General features: G+C 37.0%; 1 protein-coding gene across 4 annotated transcripts in view; it reads left to right on the forward strand.

Moving 5' to 3' along the window:
* The window catches only part of FAF1 (Fas associated factor 1), a 498,425-nt gene that overhangs the window by 178,529 nt on the left and 298,346 nt on the right, over nucleotides 1–21,550 (forward strand). For all 4 annotated transcript variants that reach the window (XM_061412021.1, XM_061412019.1, XM_061412022.1 and 1 more), the window contains exons 5-6: nucleotides 11,868–11,959; nucleotides 19,778–19,869. In XM_061412021.1, coding sequence (XP_061268005.1) covers nucleotides 11,868–11,959; nucleotides 19,778–19,869 — 184 coding nt within the window. The remainder of the gene's footprint in view (nucleotides 1–11,867; nucleotides 11,960–19,777; nucleotides 19,870–21,550) is intronic.

Genomic DNA, 21,550 nt, shown 5'->3' on the forward strand with positions numbered 1-21,550 from the left:
AAGTGAATCAGACCTAATCAAAATTAAAAAGTTATACATGAAAGAACAGTGTCTATAGAGTAAAAAGGCAACTTACAGTATGGCAGAAATATTTGTGAATCATATATCTGATAAGGGATTAGTATCCAGAATATAAAGAACCCCTATGACTTAATAACAACAACAAAAAACCAATTAAAGTAGTTCCTACTACAAAAAACCAAGTGATGTGATAGAGCTAATCCTATAGTTGTAATTGTATTTCAGTATATAAATATATCAAATCAGCACATGTATATGTTACACTTATACAATGTTATATGTCAATTATGTCACAATAATAATTTTTTAAAACAAGCAAAGGGACTTGAATAGGTATTTCCCCAAATAAGATACAGGTGACCGGTAGGCACATGAGAAGATACTGAACATCGTGAATCATTAAGGAAGTGGAAATCAAAACCACACTGAGATACCACTTCATGCCCATTAAAATGACTGTTATATATATATAAAAAATAACTGCAACCAAACAAAAAGTGACAAATGTTGGCAATTTGATGCTTTAAAATCTGCTTTTTTGGGGGTATGAAGAAATTGGAAGTGTTGTGCATTGTTGGTAGGAATGCAAAATGGTACAACTTTTGGGGAAATAGTATGTCAATTCTCTAAAAAATTAAACATAGAATTACCACATAATCTATCGGTTTCACTTCTGAATATATATCCAAAATAATGGAAAATAGGAGCTTTTACAGAAAATCAGAACAAAAAGTGGAAGCAACCCAACTGACTGTCGACTAATGAATGGATAAGCAAAATGTGGTATGTAGATAGAGTAGAATATTGTTCTAGCTTTACAGAGAAACAGAATTCTGCTATTTACTACAACATGGCTGAATTTTGAAGACATTAGGCTAAATGTTTCATAAGCCAGATGCAGAAAAGGACAAATACATGTTCAGTTCAGTTCAGTTCAGTTCAGTCGCTCAGTCGTATCCGACTCTTTGCGACCCCATGAATCACAGCACGCCAGGCCTCCCTGTCCATCACCAACTCCCGGAGTTCACTCAGACTCACATCCATCGAGTCAGTGATGCCATCCTGCCATCTCATCCTCTGTCATCCCCTTCTCCTCCTGCCCCCAATCCCTCCCAGCTTCAGAGTCTTTTCCAATGAGTCAACTCTTTGCATGCTGCTAAGTGCTGCTACTAAGTCGCTTCAGTCGTGTCCGACTTTGCGACCCCAAAGACGGCAGCCTACCAGGCTCGCCTGTCCCTGGGATTCTCCAGGCAAGAACACTGGAGTGGGTTGCCATTTCCTTCTCCAATGCATGAAAGTGAAAAGTGAAAGTGAAGTCACTAAGTCGTGTCCAACTCTTAGCAGCCCCATGGACTGCAGCCTACCAGGCTCCTCCGTCCATGGGATTTTCCAGGCAAGAGTACTGGAGTGGGGTGCCATTGCCTTCTCCGCTCTTCGCATGAGGTGGTAAAGTACTGGAGTTTCAGCTTTAGCATCATTCCTTCCAAAGACATCCCAGGGCTGATCTGCTTCAGAATGGACTGGTTGGATCTCCCTGCAGTCCAAGGGACTCTCAAGAGTCTTCTCCAACACCACAATTCAAAAGCATCCATTCTTTGGTGCTCAGCTTTCTTCACAGTCCAACTCTGACATCCATACATGACCACTGGAAAAACCACAGCCTTGACTAGACAGACCTTTGTTGGCAAAGTAATGTCTCTGCTTTTGAATATGCTATCTAGGTTGGTCATAACATTTCTTCCAAGGAGTAAGCGTCTTTTAATTTCATGGCTGCAATTACCATCTGCAGTGATTTTGGAGCCCCCCAAAATAAAGTCTGATACTGTTTCCACTATTTCCCCATCTATTTCCGATGAAGTGATGGGACCAGATGCCATGATCTTCGTTTTCTGAATATTGAGCTTTAAGCCAACTTTTCAGTCTCCACTTTCACTTTCATCAAGAGGCTTTTGAGTTCCTCTTCACTTTCTGCCTATAAGGGTGATGTCATCTGCATATCTGAGGTTATTGATATTTCTCCGAGCAATCTTGATTCCAGCTTGTGCTTCTTCCAGCCCAACGTTTCTCATGATGTACTCTGCATAGAAGTTAAATAAGCAGGGTGACAATATACAGCTTTGACGTACTCCTTTTCCTATTTGGAACCAGTCTGTTGTTCCATGTCCAGTTCTAACTGTTGCTTCCTGACCTGCATGTAGGTTTCTCAAGAGGCAGGCCAGGTGCTCTGGTATTCCCATCTCTTGAAGAAGGAAAGTGAAAGTGGAGAGTGAAAAAGTTGGCTTAAAGCTCAACATTCAGAAAACGAAGATCATGGCATCCAGTTCCATCACTTCATGGGAAATAGATGGGGAAACAGTGGAAACAGTATCAGACTTTATTTTTGGGGGCTCCAAAATCACTGCAGATGGTGACTGCAGCCATGAAATTAAAAGACACTCCTTGGAAGGAAAGTTATGACCAACCCAGATAGCATATTCAAAAGCAGAGACATTACTTTGCCAAAAAAGGTTCGTCTAGTCAGGCTATGGTTTTTCCAGTGGTCACGTATGGATGTGAGAGTTGGACTGTGAAGAAGGCTGAGCGCTGAAGAATGGATGCTTTTGAACTGTGGTGTTGGAGAAGACTCTTGAGAGTCCCTTGGACTGCAGGGAGATCCAACCAGTCCATTCTGAAGGAGATCAGCCCTGAAATTTCTTTGGAAGGAATGATGCTAAAGCTGAAACTCCAGTACTTTGGCCACCTCATGCAAAGAATTGACTCATTGGAAAAGACTCTGATGCTGGGAGGGTTTGGGGACAGGAGGAGAAGGGGACGACAGAGGATGAGATGGCTGGATGGCATCACTGACTCGACGGACGTGAGTCTGAGTGAACTCCGGAAGTTGGTGATGGACAGGGAGGCCTGGCGTGCTGCAAATCATGGGGTTGCAAAGAGTCGGACATGATTGAGCAACTAAATTGAACTGAACTGAAGAATTTTCCACAGTTTATTGTGATCCACACAGTCAAAGGCTTTGGAATAGTCAATAAAGCAGAAATAGATGTTTTTCTGGAAATCTCTTGCTTTTTCGATGATCCAGCAGATGTTGGCAATTTGATCTCTGGTTCCTCTCCTTTTTAAAACCAGCTTGAACATCTGGAAGTTCACGGTTCACGTATTGCTGAAGCCTGTCTTGAGAATTTTGAGCATTACTTTACTAACGTGTGAGATGAGTGCAATTGTGTGGTAGTGTGAGCATTCTTTTGCATTGCCTTTCTTTGGGATTGGAATGAAAACTGACCTTTTCCAGTCCTGTGGCCACTGCTGAGTTTTCCAAATTTACTGGCATATTGAGTGCAGCACTCTCACAGCATCATCTTTCAGGATTTGAAAGAGCTCAACTGGAATTCCATCATTCCTGAAAGATGATGCTGTGATATACTGTATATAACCTAAAAGTGAGTAGCATTTTCTGGAACCCTCTTGTCTCAGACTCTGTAAGTTGTCACATATTTATGATTCTGTTGATAACTATAGGTGTTACAGTAATGATCTTTTTGTTTAAATTCGTATGTTTGAGCAGCAAGATATACAACGACTGCACCTTTGAGTATCTGAGGTGAAAATGTATGGAGGGAAAAGCAATGGAACATTGCCTTATAGGTTTTGCCATTAACTTACTGGTTGTTCATGGGTAAGTCGTATCCCAGGATGATTTTAAAAAGCCTCTGAGCTGGATCCTGTCTAGCCTTTAGTATCTAATATGTAATATGCTGCTTCTGCTACAGAATCTTAGTCCGATTTTTTTCAAAAGAGCAGTTTCATAGTTGAAACAAATATTTGTAGGTGTTGATGGCTTATAGCGTTTAAAATAAGGAAAAGAATAGAGGCACTGGAAGATTTCTGATATTACCAAAAAAAGTGTGATTTGAACAAAGAAGGCAAAAATTCACTCTTGAGATTTATGCTTGAGAGAAAGTCACATGATATATTATTTCTCATTTTCTAGGTGAAAGGTATGATTTTCTTGCATTTACTGGGAGACTAAGTCTCAATTTTCTGTAGGGGCAGTTTTTACTTTTTGGTGCTGTGTTGTGTTGTTTTTTTTTTTTTCCCATTAAAAAATGGTAACAGGTGACATTAATATGAAATACATTCTTATCTTTTTTTTTTAATTAATGTGGAATTCGAGTCTCAGAGAGGGCCAATAAATTGGGTTAGTAACTAATAAGTCACTTAGTGATAGAATTGAGATAATGCTTGTCAACATAATGATCATTAATTTTATACATTCTCAAGGAATTCCCCAAATTATCAATTATACTTTGGAGAATCACTGCTTCAGATCCACGAAAATAGTGTTGTAAAGAAGTCTCAAATGGATCAACCTGATATGCATGAAATTTAAGGACCCGTCAAAATAAACTTCTACACTCCCTAGAGGCAAACTATTAAATACAGACATTCATTGAGCCTGCTAGGCTCCTCTGTCCATGGAATTTTCCAGGCAAGAATACCGGATTGGGTTGCCATTTCCTACTCCAGGGGATCTTCCTGACCCAGGTATCGAATTCCTGTCTTTGCATCTCCTCCATTGGCAGGCAGATTCTTTACCACTGAGCCACTGGGAAGTCTTCAAAATAATGACTACACTCTTTGTAATAGAAGCAGTGCAAGCCAGGAGACAATGTAATGATGTTTCTAAGTGCCAAAGAAATAAAGTGTCAATCTGGAATGCTATATTCAACAAAAGTATCTTTCAGAAATGAAAACTAAATTAAGACTTTATTTTCATACAAAAGCTACAAGAGCTATTAAACTATGGAAGTAAGTTCCTCAAGCTGAAGAAAATGACGCCTGATAGGAAATTAGATTAATACAAAGAAACAAAGAGAAATGGTAAAAATATGAGTATATTTTTTCTTTCGTTTAAATTTCTTTAAAAGATATTGACTTTATAGATGTAAAGTTATGGAAAGAACACAACAGGAAAGGGGAATGGAAGTATGTTTTTGTCAGACAAGTCCTGTGTTATTTGAAGATGGACTGTGTGAAATTAAATATGCATATTGTAAACCCTAGACCATCCCTAAAACAATGAAACACACATAAAAGTAATTAAGTTAAGGTTTGAAAATGAAATGAAAATACCTAATATATTCAATATTTGCAAATGGAGGTAGAGGAAGATGATAAAAGAAGTAAAAATCAAGACAAATAGAGAACAAATAAGCATATAGATAATTAAATTATCTTCACATCCTTATGAGAAGGTAGAGATTGTGAGACTGTATAACAAAGAAAAACCAATTATATATGTATAAGAAATTCACTTTAGATAGAAAGATTGAAACATAAATAAGAAAATAGTAACCAATATATGTGTTCTATTAATCACATATTATGTTAATACTAAATGAACTAAAATTCTGTGCAAGTACTATCTATTATGAAGGCTAAATGGGGACACTTCATAATGATGAAAATGTCAGTTAATCCTAAAGACATAAGTATCCTAAATGTGTGTATATATAATAACAACTTTGAAAGTCTGTGTACCAAAAACTAATCACTAGAACTGCAATGAGAAAAGGAAAAAAACTACAGTTGTAATTGGGCATAAAAACACTCCTTTCTCATAGTAATGTTCAAAACAACAGATAGAAAATATGAATAGTGTATCAACCAATTTTACTTACGTGAAATAGATAAAATGCTTCTTAAAACCGTGCGTGCATGCATGCTCAGTCACTTACTCATGTCCAACTCTTTGCCACCACATGGACTATAGCCCACCAGGCTTTCTCTGTGCCTGGAGTTTTTCAGACAAGCATACTGGAGTGAGTTGCCATTTCCTTCTCCAGGGAATCTTCCCGACCCAGGGATCAAACCAGGTCTCCTACACTGCAGGAGGATTCTTTTACCACTGAGCCACTTGGGAAGCCCTCTCATAACCATAGGAAAATTTATATTCTTTTCACCTGCATTTGCTACATTCGTTAAGGTTAAAAAAAATGCTCTGACATGAAACAAGTCACAGAAAGTGACCCAAAGTGACTTAAAAAGTCATGTTAGGTATGTTCTCTGACTCAGTGGAATTAAAATAGAAATCAAAGGAAACTTGAAAATTCTGATATATTTGGTAATTAACATACAAGTGTGCATTGTAAGTCGCTTCAGTCATGTCCAACTGTCTGGGACCCTCTGGGCTCTTGCTTGCCAGGCTTCTCTGTCCATGGGATTCTCCAGACAAGAATTCTGGAGGTAATTAACATATCTCTAAGTAAACTAAGGATCAACAAAGAAATCACAAAGGAAATTAGAAAATATTTTTAGTTATGATGGAAACATCACATATCAACATTTCTTTTATGCTGACAAAGTGGTATGCTGCTAAGTCACTTCAGTCGTGTCTGACTCTGTGTGACCCCATAGACGGCAGCCCACCAGGCTCCCCTATCCCTGGGATTCTCCAGGCAAGAACACTGGAGTGGGTTGCCATTTCCTTCTCCAATGCATGAAAGTGAAAAGTGAAAGTGAAGTCGCTCGGTCATGTCCGACTCTGTGCGACCCCCATGGACTGCCACCTACCAGGCTCCTCCATCCATGGGATATTCCAGGCAAGAGTACTGGAGTGGGGTGCCATTGCCTTCTCTGACAAAGTGGTATGGAAGGGAAATTTACAGTTCACATGTTTATTTATATAAGAAGAAAGTTCTGGAAGCAATGAGAAACAAGAAAAGTGTCCCCACTCCACCCCACCCTTCTGCTTTTGAGAACCAAATACACATTTACCAACTGGACTAGAAAACCTCATAATTCATGAGGCTTTGGATGGAGTACAGTTGATTCTTGAACAACTCAGGGGTTAGGGGCACCAACCCTTTGCACTGCTTAAAATCCACGTATAACTTATAGTCAGCCCTCTATATACCCTTTTCCTCTCTATCTGCAGTACCTCATCCACTGCAATTCAACCAACTGCAAATTGTATAATACTGTAGTGTTTACTGTTGAAAAATAATCCATGTATAAGTGAACCCTCATAGTTCAAACCTGTGTTGTTTAATAAGAGTTAACTGTACTAAGAAGGCTTTTGTCTTAGTAGTGTCAAGATTAGTCCTAAATACTGCTCACATGGTACAACATCTTAAAAGCAAAGACTCAAAAGGACAGAATTATTTTCAAATAACTGCCTCCCAAAATAAAGCTCAAGTGTATTTATAGGAATAAGAAAATATTTAGCACCCATCGAGGTAAAATTCACAGTGTCTGGCATCCAATAAAGATTACCAGGCATTCAAGAAAGAGGAAAGCCTGGCCCATAAAGTAAAAATCAGTTAACCAAAAAAAAAAACCTGAAATTGACATAGATGTTGTAATTAGCAAATAAGGACATTAAAACAATTATTATAACTGTTACTTAAGTTCAGAAAAAGAAAAGATTTCAAATCATAAATGACTGAAAATGTAAAAATAGCCCAAATCGAATGTCTAGAGGTTAAGACCATGATGTCTGAGATGAAAAACATACAAAGTGGGATTAACAGAAGATTAGACATTGAAGAAGAAAAGATTAGTGAACTTGAAGACATCACAGTAAAAATTTGTCACAGTGAATTTGAAGACATCACAGTTTGGAAAAGTGTTTGACTCTTTTCCTACAGAGTTAAAAATACACTGACCATTCTTCTCTTAGGTATTTACCCAAGAGAAATGAAATCATATGTCCCATCAAAGACATGTATGTTATTTGTAACCTCAAATATTTATTTGTAGCCTGAAACTATGGAAAACAACAAATGTCCATAAACCAGTGAATGGATAAACAAATTGTTTTATATTCATACAATGGAATACTATTTAGTAATAAAAGAAACATTGTCATTACATGTAACAATGTGGAAGAATCTCAGACAATGTATTTTGAATGAAAGCCATGTTTTTAAAGTATATTCTGAAATTCCTTTTATCTAAAATTCTAGATAATTTGAACCAATTCACAATCACCAAAATCAAATCACTGGTTCCCTGGGGATATGGAAAGGGGTAGTGTGGAAGAGTTAACAAGGTGTATAAGAAAACTTTTTGGGGTTGCTGAATAAATTCATAATCTTGATTATGATGATGGTTTCATCAACTTTATATACTTGTTAAAACTTATCAAATTATAGATTGTGAATATGTGTATTTTGTTTTTTACCAATCATAATAAAACTTAAATGTTTTTGAAAAGAGCAAATCAAACCCTAAGTAAGTATGAAAGGAAAAACTTATACATACATAGACACAGGCATAGAAATCAATAAAGCAGAAAATGGATAAACATTATAGAGAAAATGAACTAAATGAACACAACTTAAAGCTTTTTTTTTTTTTTTTTAGAAGCTCAATAAAGGTGGTAATTCTCTTGCTAATGTGAATAAGAACAAGAGAGAAAACACAAGTTAAACATACTGAGAATGAAAGGTACCTACAAACATTAAATGGATTATAAGGCAACATTAAGAATGGATTCATGCTAGAAAATTTAAAAGCTACATAAAACACTTTAAAAGCTAGAAAAATTATTTTAAAGGTGTAAGTTACCACAGTTGACAGAGAAAAAATTTAAAATCTTAATTGCTGTACATCTAATATATAAAGCTATAACAATCAAAGCCTTCCCTGCTCCCTTCCTCACTCCCTTCCCCCCTTCCTCCTCCTCCAAAAAAAAAAGTGAACCCCAAGCCCAGATGGGTTCACTGGTAAAGTCTGTCTAATATTTAAGGAAGAAGTGTTAGAAATCATTCACAAATAGAGAAAGATGAAATATTACTTAATTTATTTTATGTAATCAGCATTAACCCTGATACTAAAATCAAAGACATTATAGGAAAAGGAAACTATTATAGACTGATATTTCTTACAGTCTAGAGGCAGAAATCCTTTATAAATATTTATAAATTGAACTCATTAAATGTAACAAAAATATAGATATGTATAACGATACCTCATGGTCAAGTGGGCTTTACTCAGGAATACAAGGCTTGTTTAACAGTTTTTATATAATCCATTATTAATTCACCATATTAGTACAATGAATGAGAGAAAATCTATTGATCATTTTAATAGATGGAGGGAAAAACATTTGACAACAATATTTGGCTTGTCAAAAGCGTTGACAACAATATTTAACAACAATATTTGGCTTTGCTGATGGCTCAGTGGTAAAGCATCCACCACCAATAAAGGAGATGCAGGTTCAATCCCTGAGTCAGGAAGATCTCCTGGAGAAGGAAATGGCCACCCATTCTAGTAATCTTGACTGGGAAATCCCACGGACAGAGGAGCCTGGCAGGCTACAGTCCTCGGGGTTGAAAAGACATGACTTAGTGACTAAAAAACATTTAAAATTTCATTTATTAAAAAAAATTTTTAAGTAATTAAATCCCAGCAAAGTAAGAATAAAAGGAAGCAACCCCACAATGGTTCTCTTTTCTTCATATCCTCACCATCACTTATCTCTTGTCTTTTTGATGGTAGCCATTCTAACAGATGTGAGATGATACCACATTGTGGCTTTTTGTTTGTATTTCCCTAGTATTTAATGATATTGAGCATCTTTTCATGTACCTGTTGGCCATTTTTTGTCTTCTTTGGAAAGATGTCTAAATCAGCTCAGTTTTAGTTTGATTATTTAGGAGCTTTTGGTTATTGAGTTATGTGAGTTCTTTATATATTTTGGATATTAAACCTGTATCTCATATATGCTTGGCAGTTAGTGGAGTGTTCCTTGATGAAATCTACGTATCATCAGTTTTCACATATAGGGGTACTATAGTGGCAGTGCCATCTGCCTGTAATGTAGGAGACTTGGGTTCAATCCATGGGTCAGGAAGCTCCCCTGGAGAAGAGAATGGCAACCTACTCCAGTATCCTTGCCTAGAGAATTCCATGGACAGAGGAGCCTGGTGGGCTACAGTCTATAGGATTGCAAAGAGTTGAACACAACCAAGGGACCTAACACAATCACAATCACATAAGAAATGTGGCTCACCTTTCTCTTATTTCCATGAAGAGAACAATCCTTTCTCAACAGTGATATTTTTGAAGGTCAAAGTCGATGTATTTTGTGCTTCTAAAGTATAATGTTGAATCAGAATTCTTTTATGATGTTTAATCACTATCCAAAGTGCCCAGATAGGAATTTTCTTAGGAAAGCAAAAAAAAAAAAAGTCACTAAGGACACTTTTCCAGTAGTAATGTATGGATGTAAGAGTTGGACTGTAAAGAAAGCTGAGTGCCGAAGAATAGATGCTTTTGACCTGTGGTGTTGGAGAAGACTCTTGAGAGTCCCTTGGACTGCGAGGAGATCCAACCAGTCCATCCTAAAGGATATCAGTCCTGGGTGTTCATTGGAAGGACTGATGTTGAAGCTGAAACTCCAGTACTTTGGCCACCTGATGTGAAGAGCTAACTCATTTGAGAAGACCCTGATGCTGGGAGGGATTGAGGGCAGGCGGAGAAGGGGACGACAGAGGATGAGATGGTTGGATGGCATCACCGACTCAATGGACATGAGTTTGGATGAACTCCGGGAGTTGGTGATGGACAGGGAGGCCTAATGTGCTGTGGTTCATGGGGTTGCCAAGAGTTGGACATGACTGAACTGACTGAACTGAAGGCCATGAAGGGTTTGATTGTAGCGTTGCTTACCTAGACCACTGTGATTCCTTAGAACTTATGTAGGGTAAGCTCCACCTTCCTTCTTTTCCTTTATCAGCATGGAATTACTTTTCTTTTAATGTATAGTATGATCATTTTCTGCAGTGTTCAGTCACTTATTATAAATGGAATTGCATTACATGTTAATCTAAAATTATAGACTAACCAATCTAATAAAAGCGTATACATGAAATATTTGTACATTCTGATTTAATGATCTGTTTATTGTACTGTAGAACCAGAAATGAGCTGGTTAATTAATAAGGAGACTTGATTCTTGAAAAGTACTTTGTAGCATGCTGGAAAAATTGTTTCTTTACTGTTTCTGATTAGCATCATTTTCACTTTTGCTTTTACATTTTGGTCTTTTTCTGCACTGAATAGTATATCCTTTCCTTTGATTTAGTTCTCCTTCACGAAACCCTAGCATACTTCATGCTTGGTTTTAATCCAGCTACAATTGAAACTTGAGTTTAAGTCTCACCTGTCTCACAAAGCCTTCTTTATTTGATCCAACATAACTTTTTTTTTCTTTTCTTAAATTCTGTTCCTTTTCTTTTTAAGACAGTTTAAATTGTCTTCTAGATTATATGCATTTTTTTTTTTTCCAGCTACTTTCATGGATGTTGTTTCCTCTATCCTTGAACCTTAGAGGTAGATAAGATAGACATTATTATATCCCATTTTACAGATACAAAAACTAAAAATAGACAAGTTATTTTATTTCTTTAAGCTAAGACTTCAACCCCAAACTGCATTGCACAGTTTGCTTTCCTTATACTATAATGCCTCAAGTTTTATTCTTTACTGACTACTCCCACCATATGCTGATCACATATTGGTCTATTGGTTGGTTTGAAATAGATTGTTTCTATTCAAAACCCCATCACTGATATCTGTTTCTTTAAAAAAAAAACAAAAAAAACTGCTTAGTTATTAAGTTTTTTATTATAATGTTGAAACTTCACTTCTTCAAAGGGACATCATGTTGTATGATCAAGATTTGAAGTTTGGACTACTGAAATTTTTCATATTCATTCATGAAACAAATGTCATTGACTTGAGAACCATATCCCTAATATTAGTACTAGCTTTGGATATGAATAAATACTGATTGTATTATTTTGTTATTAATATTTGGTCTCTTTTTATTTGTACAGGAGAAATTAAACAGATTTTAGAAAGTGAACTTCAGATACCTATGTCTAAAATGCTTTTAAAAGGCTGGAAGACTGGAGACGTGGAAGACAGTGTGAGTTTCTTAATTACCTAGAAATAAAAGAAAATTAAGCTATGCTATTGACTAAAGTATAAAATTGTTTTTTGTTAATGTTGTTACATATGACAAATGGAGATTTGGTAATAGTAAGTTTGTTTAAGAATACAGCAAACAGTGTTTTTCAAGTTAAAACATTTCATTGTTAATCAGCAACACTCATTAGGTATATAAGTGAAATCACTCTTTGGCATATTTTTCCTATTTATAAGTATTTTATAGAAGTCAACTTGACATCTTTTTTTGAGAGCATTTTATCCTTTTCTCAAACCTCATATGATGTCAGTAATTGCCTTGGAATAATAATTACCTAAACAGTTACTTGTTTGCCTGAAAGAAGTCATACCCAGTATATATACATTTGTGAAAGTGAGTGTTAGACATTCAGTTGTTTCCAACTCTTTGCAACCCCATGGACTGTAGTAGCCCACCAGGCTCTTCTGTCCTTGGAATTCTCCAGGCAAGAATACTGGAGTGGGTAGCTATTCCCTTCTCCAGGGGATCTTCCTAACCCAGGGGTTGAACCCTGCATTGCAGATTTGTGCAATGCAGGAACCCAGGGCTCCTGCAGTGCAGGTGGATTCTTTATCATCTGAGCCACCAGGGAAGCCCATATATGTTTATATCAAGTATTTATATGGAACAAAAAGGTAATAGGAAATATTTTTAACTTAGAAAATTTAAATGGTTAGAATGCTTCTTTGTTAGGTGGATAGGGTCAGGTGCATGGAAGAGTTATATTTTAAGAGTTTACACAAAATGTTGCAATTTTAAGCTAGTAGTTGCTATTCTCAAGCACCCATTTGCAGCCTCAGGCATAAAATATTTTATGCACATTCGTTTTCTGACAGAGTGAGTGGTAAGGGATGGAAAGAAATGAGTTAAGTAAAGTTTTAGATGTTTGAAATAGAAATAACTAAATCTTTTCACACTAGTAACTGAGTTGATATTTAAATACCAGGCATGAACTTAAAATCTTCAACTTTCAGTTCAACTCTCTGTCAACAGTTTCTGATAGACATTGTGCTTATAAAAATTTGTATGTGAGTTCATTTGATACATGGAGATACTCTGAGTACTTCATTAAGTTATTTATAGGAATTTTAGGTTGGCAAGATACTTATAAATTTAAGTAAAAATTAGTGATGTGCTATATTAGAGGTTATTGATATTATAATAATATCAATAACTTCAGATATGTAGATGACACCACCCTAATGGCAGAAAGCTAAGAGGAATTGAAAAGCCTCTTAATAAAGGTGAGAAAGGAGAGTAAGAAAGGTGATTTAAAACTCAACATTCACAAAACTAAGGTCATAACATCCAGTCCCATCACTTCATGGCAAATAGATGGGGAAACAATGAAAAGAGTGAAACAACAATGAAAAGACTTTATTTTCTTGGGCTCCAGAATCACTACAGATGGTGACTGCAGTCATAAAATTAAAAGGTCCTTGCTCTTTGGGAAAAAAGCTATGACCAACCTAGACAGCATATTAAAAAGCAGAGACATCACTTTGCCGACAAAGGTCCGTCTAGTCAAAGCTGTGTGTTTTCTGGTAGTCATGCACGGATGTGAGAGTTGGACCATAAAGAAAGCTAAGCATTGAAGAATTGATGCTTTTGAACTGTGGTGTTGGAGAAGGCTCTTGAGAGTCCCTTTGACTGCACAGAGATCAAACCAGTCCATCCTAAAGGAAATCAGTATTCATTGGAAGGACTGATGCTGAAGCTGAAACTCCAGTACTTTGGCCACCTAGCGTGAAGAGCCAACTAATTGGAAAAGACCCTGATGCTGGGAATGATTGAAGGCAGGCGGAAAGGGGGGCAACAGAGGATGACATGATTGGATGGCATCATCGACTCAGTGGACATGAGTTTGAGCAAACTCCGGAGATGATGAAGGACAGCGAAGCCTGGTATGCTGCACTCCACGGGGTCCCAAAGAGTTGGACATGACTGAGCGACTAAACAACAACAACATCAGGAGTTACCTTACTTTTTCTGTACTGAGCCAGGTAGTTAATATTTTAGGCTTTGTGGACCATGGAATCTCTGTTGCAACCACTCAGTTCTGCTATCATAGATGAAAATAACTTTAGACCATATATGAACCAGTGAGCATGACTGTTGGGTTAAATCAGTATTTGTGGACATAGAAATTTTCATTTTATATAATTTCATATATCAGACACTACTCTTCATTTGAATTTTTTTCAAACATTTAAAAATGCAAAAATCATGCTTAACTGACAGAACATACAAAAGTTAAGTAGTAGGCTGAATTTTTGCACAGGCTATAGTTGACTGACACCTGGTCCTTTTTGGCTGTTCTAATTGAAATGTAGATTTAATAATAAAAAGAAGTATTGACTAAGTAAATCAACAACCTTGGTAGAAATAAAACAGCAAAATGCATTAGTTTACATAGCTATATCATTTATCCATTCATTTATTGGGAAACCCATGGATATGAATTACCTACCCGGCATTTTGTAAAAAGAAAGGCAAACATTTTCAAAATGTTCTTAAACCCCAATGTGTTCTGGTAAGTTGTTTCTCAGTAGCCATAAGAGATTGGTTCCAGCATCTCCCCCCTCATACCAAAATCTATGGATGCTCAAGTTCAGTTCATTTCAGTTCAGTCACTCAGTTGTGTCTGACTCTTTGTGACCCAATGAACCGCAACATGCCAGGCCTCCCTCTCCATCACCAACTCCCAGAGTCCACCCAAACCCACATCCATGAATTGGTGATGCCATCCAACCATCTCATCCTCTGTCGTCCCCTTCTCCTCCTGCCATCAGTCTTTCCCAGCATCAGGGTCTTCTCAAATGAGTTAGCTCTTCGCATCAGGTGGCCAAATTATTGGAGTTTCAGCTTCAACATCAGTCCTTCCAATGAACACCCAGGACTGATCTCCTTTAGGATGGACTGGTTGGATCTCCTTGTAGTCCAAGGGACTCTCAAGAGTCTTCTCCAACACTACAGTTCAAAAGCATCAATTCTTCAGTGCTCAGCTTTCTTTATAGTCCAACTCTCACATCCATACATGACCACTGGAAAAACCATAGCCTTGACTAGACAGACCTTTGTTGACAAAGTAATGTCTCTGCTTTTCAATATGCTGTCTAGGTTGGTCATAACTTTCCTCCCAAGGAGTAAGCGTCTTTTAATTTCATGGCTGCCGTCACCCTCTGCAGTGATTTTGGAGTCCAGAAAAATAAAGTCAGCCCCTTATATAAAATGGCATAGTATTTGCATATGACCTATACATCCTCATTATGCTTTAAATCATCTCTAGATAACTTAAAATACCTAATACAAAGTAAATGCTATGTAAATAGTTGCTGATGTATGGCAAATTCGAGTTTTGCTTTTTGGAGCTTCTGGAATTTTTATTTTTACGAGTATTTTCCATCCTTGGGTGTGGAACCTATGGATACAGAGGGCTGACAGTTTATATGCTCTTCTCCCTAAGTGATATTTTCTATTTCTATGCCATTAATTTTCTGATTACTCCCAAATATGTATTGCTAAGTTATACGTCTTTGAATTCGTATAACCAAATTGGTAGTTCACTTTTATTCTTGCATACCTTATTGGCATTTTTAGCTTAACATATTTAAAATGGAACTTTTGATTTTCCTTCCCATGCCGTTTCTCTACCAGTCTTCCCCAGTAAATGGCAGAACCATATCACCACTGCTAAATCAAAAAATGTGGGCATTAATCTTTTCCCATTTGAAAAACACCTAATCCTCGGAAACTGACTCAGCACATTGTATATCAACTGTACTTGAGTAAAATAAATTTTAATAGATAAATTAATTGGCCATGCTCTGCAGCTTGCGGGATCTTACTTCTCCAACCAGGGACTGATCCTGGGTCATGGCAGTGAAAGCACTGAGTCCTGGCCACTGGATTGCCAGGGAGTTCCTCAATAAAATAATTTTTAAAAAAATTTCAAAAGTACCTAATCCTTAGTAAGTCCTATAGACTCTGTTTTCAAAATATATCTCAACCATAGCCACTTTACAGTATTGTTATTGCACGGCCTAATCCATGTTGTTAGCATATCTTGCCTGGACCAGTGTAATAGCTTCATTATTATTTTTTCAGCTTTTCTTGGGAGGGGATTCTTCCTATGCATTCTCCATAGAGGAGCCACAATGTTCTTTTAAAAACATAAATCAAATTATATCACTTTCCTGGTAAAATATAACTTTTTATTGCACTTTGAATAAAATTCAAGCTACTCACCATGGTTTAAAAGGTATTGTATTATTTACCCTATATTCACCTCTACAACCTCATCTTCAGCCTTACATACCTTCACTTTCCAAGCTGCGATCATAGAACCTTTTAATTCTTCTAAAATGCTAAAGCTCTTTACATCTTTATCTGACAGATGCTCTTTAGCTGCCTGGAATGCTTTACCCTCAGTTCTTCACATGGGTGACTTTTTCATCCTTCAAGTCTCAGCTTAAACATTACTTTCTTAATAGTTATTTGTGTTTTGTAAAATGATTCTCATCTCAGCATTTTCTATCACAACACCATACAAAATGGTGTTTCTTTCATCATTATATATCCAGTGCCGGATATAATAAGCATCAAATAAATGTTTGTGGAATGACTGACCTACTTAAAGTATATGTTTAATCATATCATATGTGGTTTGAGAAGGTTTATTGGAAAATCTTTGGATCAGGAATGGTAAAGTGACAATAATGATCAAGTGGTAAGACCAAGCTGTTATCAGTAATCATCAAAGTAAAATAATGAAAGATAAAAAATGGTAAAAGTAACTTTCCTGTGTTTGTAGGCCATATTTTTGTTTGTTTGTTTGCATATTAACTCTTGCAAGATAACAGATCGATTTCAGAGTAACTTGCATATATTTGACAAAAAGATTCAGAACTTCAAGTCTTCTTGGATGATTGTGAAGTTATAATTAATTGCCTATTACAGTGTTTTTTTTCAATCCATGGTCACAAATCATTAGTGAGTTGTGAAGTTAATTGAGTGGGTTATATCCAGCATTAAAAGAAAAGGAAATAGGGATAAAGGATGTCAGAATATATTGCAGATAATGAGTAAGTATTAAGGTATGACAAATATAAGTCAAGAATAAGTCCCAAAGCTTGTGAAGGAAGACTCTGCCTTTAGTAAGATGGGTACTCTCACGAAGGGTCAAGAATAAATTCGTTAGGTTATATGCTAGGATAAGATCAACTCTCCCCAGGTGTCCCTACTTTCATATTCAGGGTTAAAAGTGATTCCTAGATATCTACTCCACCTTTCTTTCCAATACTTTCAGCCTTGACATTATTATTTGCTTTGATTCAACCAGAACCAGTTTCATTATGCCTTTTATACTGTTTATGCCAGTCACCGCAAGGAGTTTCAGATTCCCAAATTATTCCTCACTTAAATCTCCATAGCCTCTGTACAGCTCATATCTGTCTCTGTTCATTTTGCTCTCCACTGCTTGAAAATTTTTTCCTGAGCCCTATGGGACTAATTTCATCATTAGCAAAATTCCTTCTATTGCCAACCTCTTGTTACACATTCTCTTCACCATCTACTTCTGACTGAAATCTGCCTTCCTGAAGATATTGTTTCTTTGGAGGATTCTCAGTTTTAATTGCTTTTCTCCGAAAAAGATGGGAATACCAGACCACTTGACCTGCCTCTTGAGAAACCTGTATGCACGCCAGGAAGCAACACTTAGAACTGAACATGGAACAACAGACTGGTTGCAAATAAGAAAAGGAGTACATCAAAGGTGTATATTGTCACCATTATGTGCAGAGTACATCATGCAGAGAAGGCGATGGCACCCCACTCCAGTACTCTTGCCTGCAAAATCCCATGGACAGAGGAGCCTGGTAGGCTGCAGTCCATGGGGTTGCGAAGAGTCAGGCACAACTGAGCGACTTCACTTTCACGTTTTACTTTCATGCATTGGAGAAGGAAATGGCAACCGACTCCAGTGTTCTTGCCTGGAGAATCCCAGGGACGGGGGAGCCTGGTGGGCTGCCATCTATGGGGTCACACAGAGTCGGACACGACTGAAGTGACTTAGCAGAGTACAACATGAGAAATGCTGGGCTGGAGGAGGCACAAGCTGGAATCAAGATTGCCGGGAGAAATATCAATAACCTCAGATATGCAGATGATACCCTTATGGCAGAAAGTGAAGAAGAACTAAAGCTTCTTGATGAAAGTGAAAGAGGAGAGTGAAAAAGTTGCCTTAAAGCTCAACATTGAGAAAACTAAGATCATGGCATCCGGTCCCATCACTTCATGGCAAATAGATGGGGAAACAGTGTCAGACTTTATTTTTCTGGGGTCCAAAATCACTGCAGATGGTGACTGCAGCCATGAAATTAAAAGACGCTTACTCCTTGGAAGGAAAGTTATGACCAAGCTAGACAGCATATTAAAAAGCAGAGACATTACTTTGTCAACAAAGGTCCGTCTAGTCAAGGCTATGGATTTTCAAGTGGTCATGTACAGATATGAGAGTTGAACTATAAAGAAAGCTGAGCGCCGAAGAATTGATCCTTTTGAACTATGGTGTTGGAAAAGACTCTTTAGAGTCCTTTGGACTACAAGGAGATCCAACCAGTCCATCCTAAAGGAGATCAGTCCTGGGTGTTCATTGAAAGGACTGATGTTCAAGCTGAAACTCCAGTACTTTGGCCACCTGATGCGAAGATTTGACTCATTTGAGAAGACCCTGATGCTGGGAAAGATTGAGGGCAGGAGGAGAAGGGAACGACAGAAGATGAGATGGTTGGATGGCATCACCAACTTGATGGATTGGCTTTGGGTGGACTCCAGGAGTTGGTGATGGAGAAGGAGGCCTGGCATGTTATGGTTTATGGGATCACAAACGGACACGACTGAGCGACTGAACTGAACTTAAGTAGCCATTATACTACTGGACTAACTGTTAAAATATGTGTCTTCATTGTTCCTCATTTCCGTTTCCAGTTCTTCCTCTCTGAAGAACCTTCAGCATTGACTTTCATGTTAAAATTTTTTTTTATCATCCATGTGGTGCAGTGGTAAAAAATCTGCCTGCCAGTGCAGGAGACACAAGAGACATGGGTTGATCATTGGGTTGAGAAGATCTCCTGGAGGAGGAAATGGCAACCCACTCCAGGATTCTTGCCTGGGAAATCTCACGGACCATGGAGCCTGGCAGGCTACTGTCTATGGGGTCCCCAAAAGTTGGACACTACTGAGAACACACACACACACACACACACACATGATGATTATCTGGAGGAAGAGTTAAGTAACCTAGGTAACACTTAGTAGAGACCTCATCCAGGTCTTTTCATTTCTTAGGCTATAGCTCCTCATTTATAAAATCTTTGGTTTAAGATATTCTCTATCATCTTTTCTAGATCTAATGATCTCTGAAAACATAACTTGCTAATTTTTGCTATAATGATCCTGAATAAAGTAGATATTAGTTGCAAGGTTATGCTTCTTCAATGAAGTAATTAATAATCTTCAACTGTATATAACTGTGTATATTTGTATCTCTTTGTGAGCTAAAGAATTTGTATTTTATTTTAATACTCAGATTTATGCTAACTTATGCATGGGAGAAACAAATTTATTTGGATTCAATAGTTCTGTATTATCCTATTTAGGAAATTGTCAAAAGATGAAAAGCCAAGCTGCAGTGGCAATAATTTTCTAAGAATTATAGGAAAAGATTAATAATGCACAATCAATAGTTATTTTTTGTTTTTACTCTTTCTTTTTCAGACCGTCTTAAAATCACTACACTTGCCAAAAAACAACAGTCTTTATGTCCTTACACCAGATTTGCCACCACCTTCATCATCTAGTCATGCTGGGTAAGGTGTTTACTTTTCCTGGAAATAGGAAATGAAAAGTTTGATTGTTAAATTTCTTTAAGCTGTATATAAATATCAAAATTAAATCAAAACTTGTTGAAGTTTTAGCTTACTAACAACTATTAACTATATAACGTTTCAAACTATTTGGTTTGGAGTGTTCATTTGTTTGATTTTATTTTATTTATTTATATATTTTTTTTCTCCCAAATCTTTTTTTTTTTTCTCCCAAATCTCCCAAATCTCCCAAATCCCAAATTTGTTTGATTTTAGTGATGGAATCTTTTTACAAAGAACAGCTAGCAAAACTTTATTTATATAATAGAAGAGTCATAAATGGTACTTCTCTGTTTGAAGGGAAGAACGAGAGTTGGAGGGAAGAGAATGAGCAACTGGAACTCTAGTTTCTCCCATGGCTGAAGCAGTATATCTTTGAGGAAATTTCTTGTGCTCTGGAGAATACAGCTTGAAATACATTGATATAAAATTTTTAAGATTTTCTTTCTTTTTGGAATAGATAGTGTCATTCTTTTTTCAGTATTTACAGTGAAACTCAGTATATTTATAGAATGATCAAATGATTTCAATATTTAATTATATATTGTATTATTATTGCCTAATGAAGCAACTGGATCTAAAGTGAATCATTAAGCTAGTGATAGAGTCATAATTTTCCTGAGCACAGTTTCCTTCTGGAACTGTGTTTACATTCTTAGATTTTCACAATTTTTTGCACATTTTCTTTTTTTTTAATTTAATACAACTTGGTGTCTCTAAACTTCAAATATTGTCAAAATTTTCCCCAGTATCTTTATTATTAGTGTAGTGAAAGGAAAAACATCCTGTTTTCTTTACTGTACTACTCATGGAACAGTTCTGGCCAACAAATGTGTCCACTACCCACCAAGTCTTCAACACCTGCTGGATATTCTTCAATTTAACAAAATTCTGATACTACCTACCTGGAGATAGCAGTAGATCCCACAAGTTCAGGACTCAGCTCCATAACACTGCCCCATATCAGACCCAGTTGCAGGTATAGGTTGTCACCTGTGCTTCTGACCAACTGGCTGTGAATAGGAGGTTCCCACCACTCCCTTCTGTGTTTGATAATTTGCAAGAGAATGGCTCACAGAACTCAGAAATGCTCTATGTACTATTACCAATTTATTGTAAAACATATTTTAAATGAACAGCCAAATGAAGAGAATATAGAATGAGATCTGCAAGGGTCTTGAGCAGAGGAGTGCTTGTAATGTTTAAGGTGTGCCCACCTGCCAGCACGTGGATGCTTTCTTTTTTACCAACCTGGAAGCTCTCCAGAGCTCTTCAACTAGGATTTTTATGGAGATTCACCACATAGGCATGATTGATTGAATCATTGGCTATTAGTAATTAGCCTAACTTCCAGCTCCTCTCATCTTCACAGAGTAGGGTAGGAGGGAGAGGTGGTTAAATGTTCTAACCCTCTAATCATGAGGTTGGTTCCCCTGGCAACCAGTATAGAAGCTTGTTAGTATCACTCTTATTAATTAAAAAATTGCAAAGATTTTAGGAGCTCTGTATGGGGAAGAAAACCAAATGTGTATTTCTAACAGCTCATACCATCACAGGTAGATAGTATCAAAAAGAAAAGTAAATTTCACTTTACCAAAGTAGAAATCACTGAACTGAAGAAAGT

Source organism: Bos javanicus, chromosome 3 (assembly GCF_032452875.1).
Source record: "Bos javanicus breed banteng chromosome 3, ARS-OSU_banteng_1.0, whole genome shotgun sequence".
NCBI lineage: Eukaryota > Metazoa > Chordata > Mammalia > Artiodactyla > Bovidae > Bos > Bos javanicus.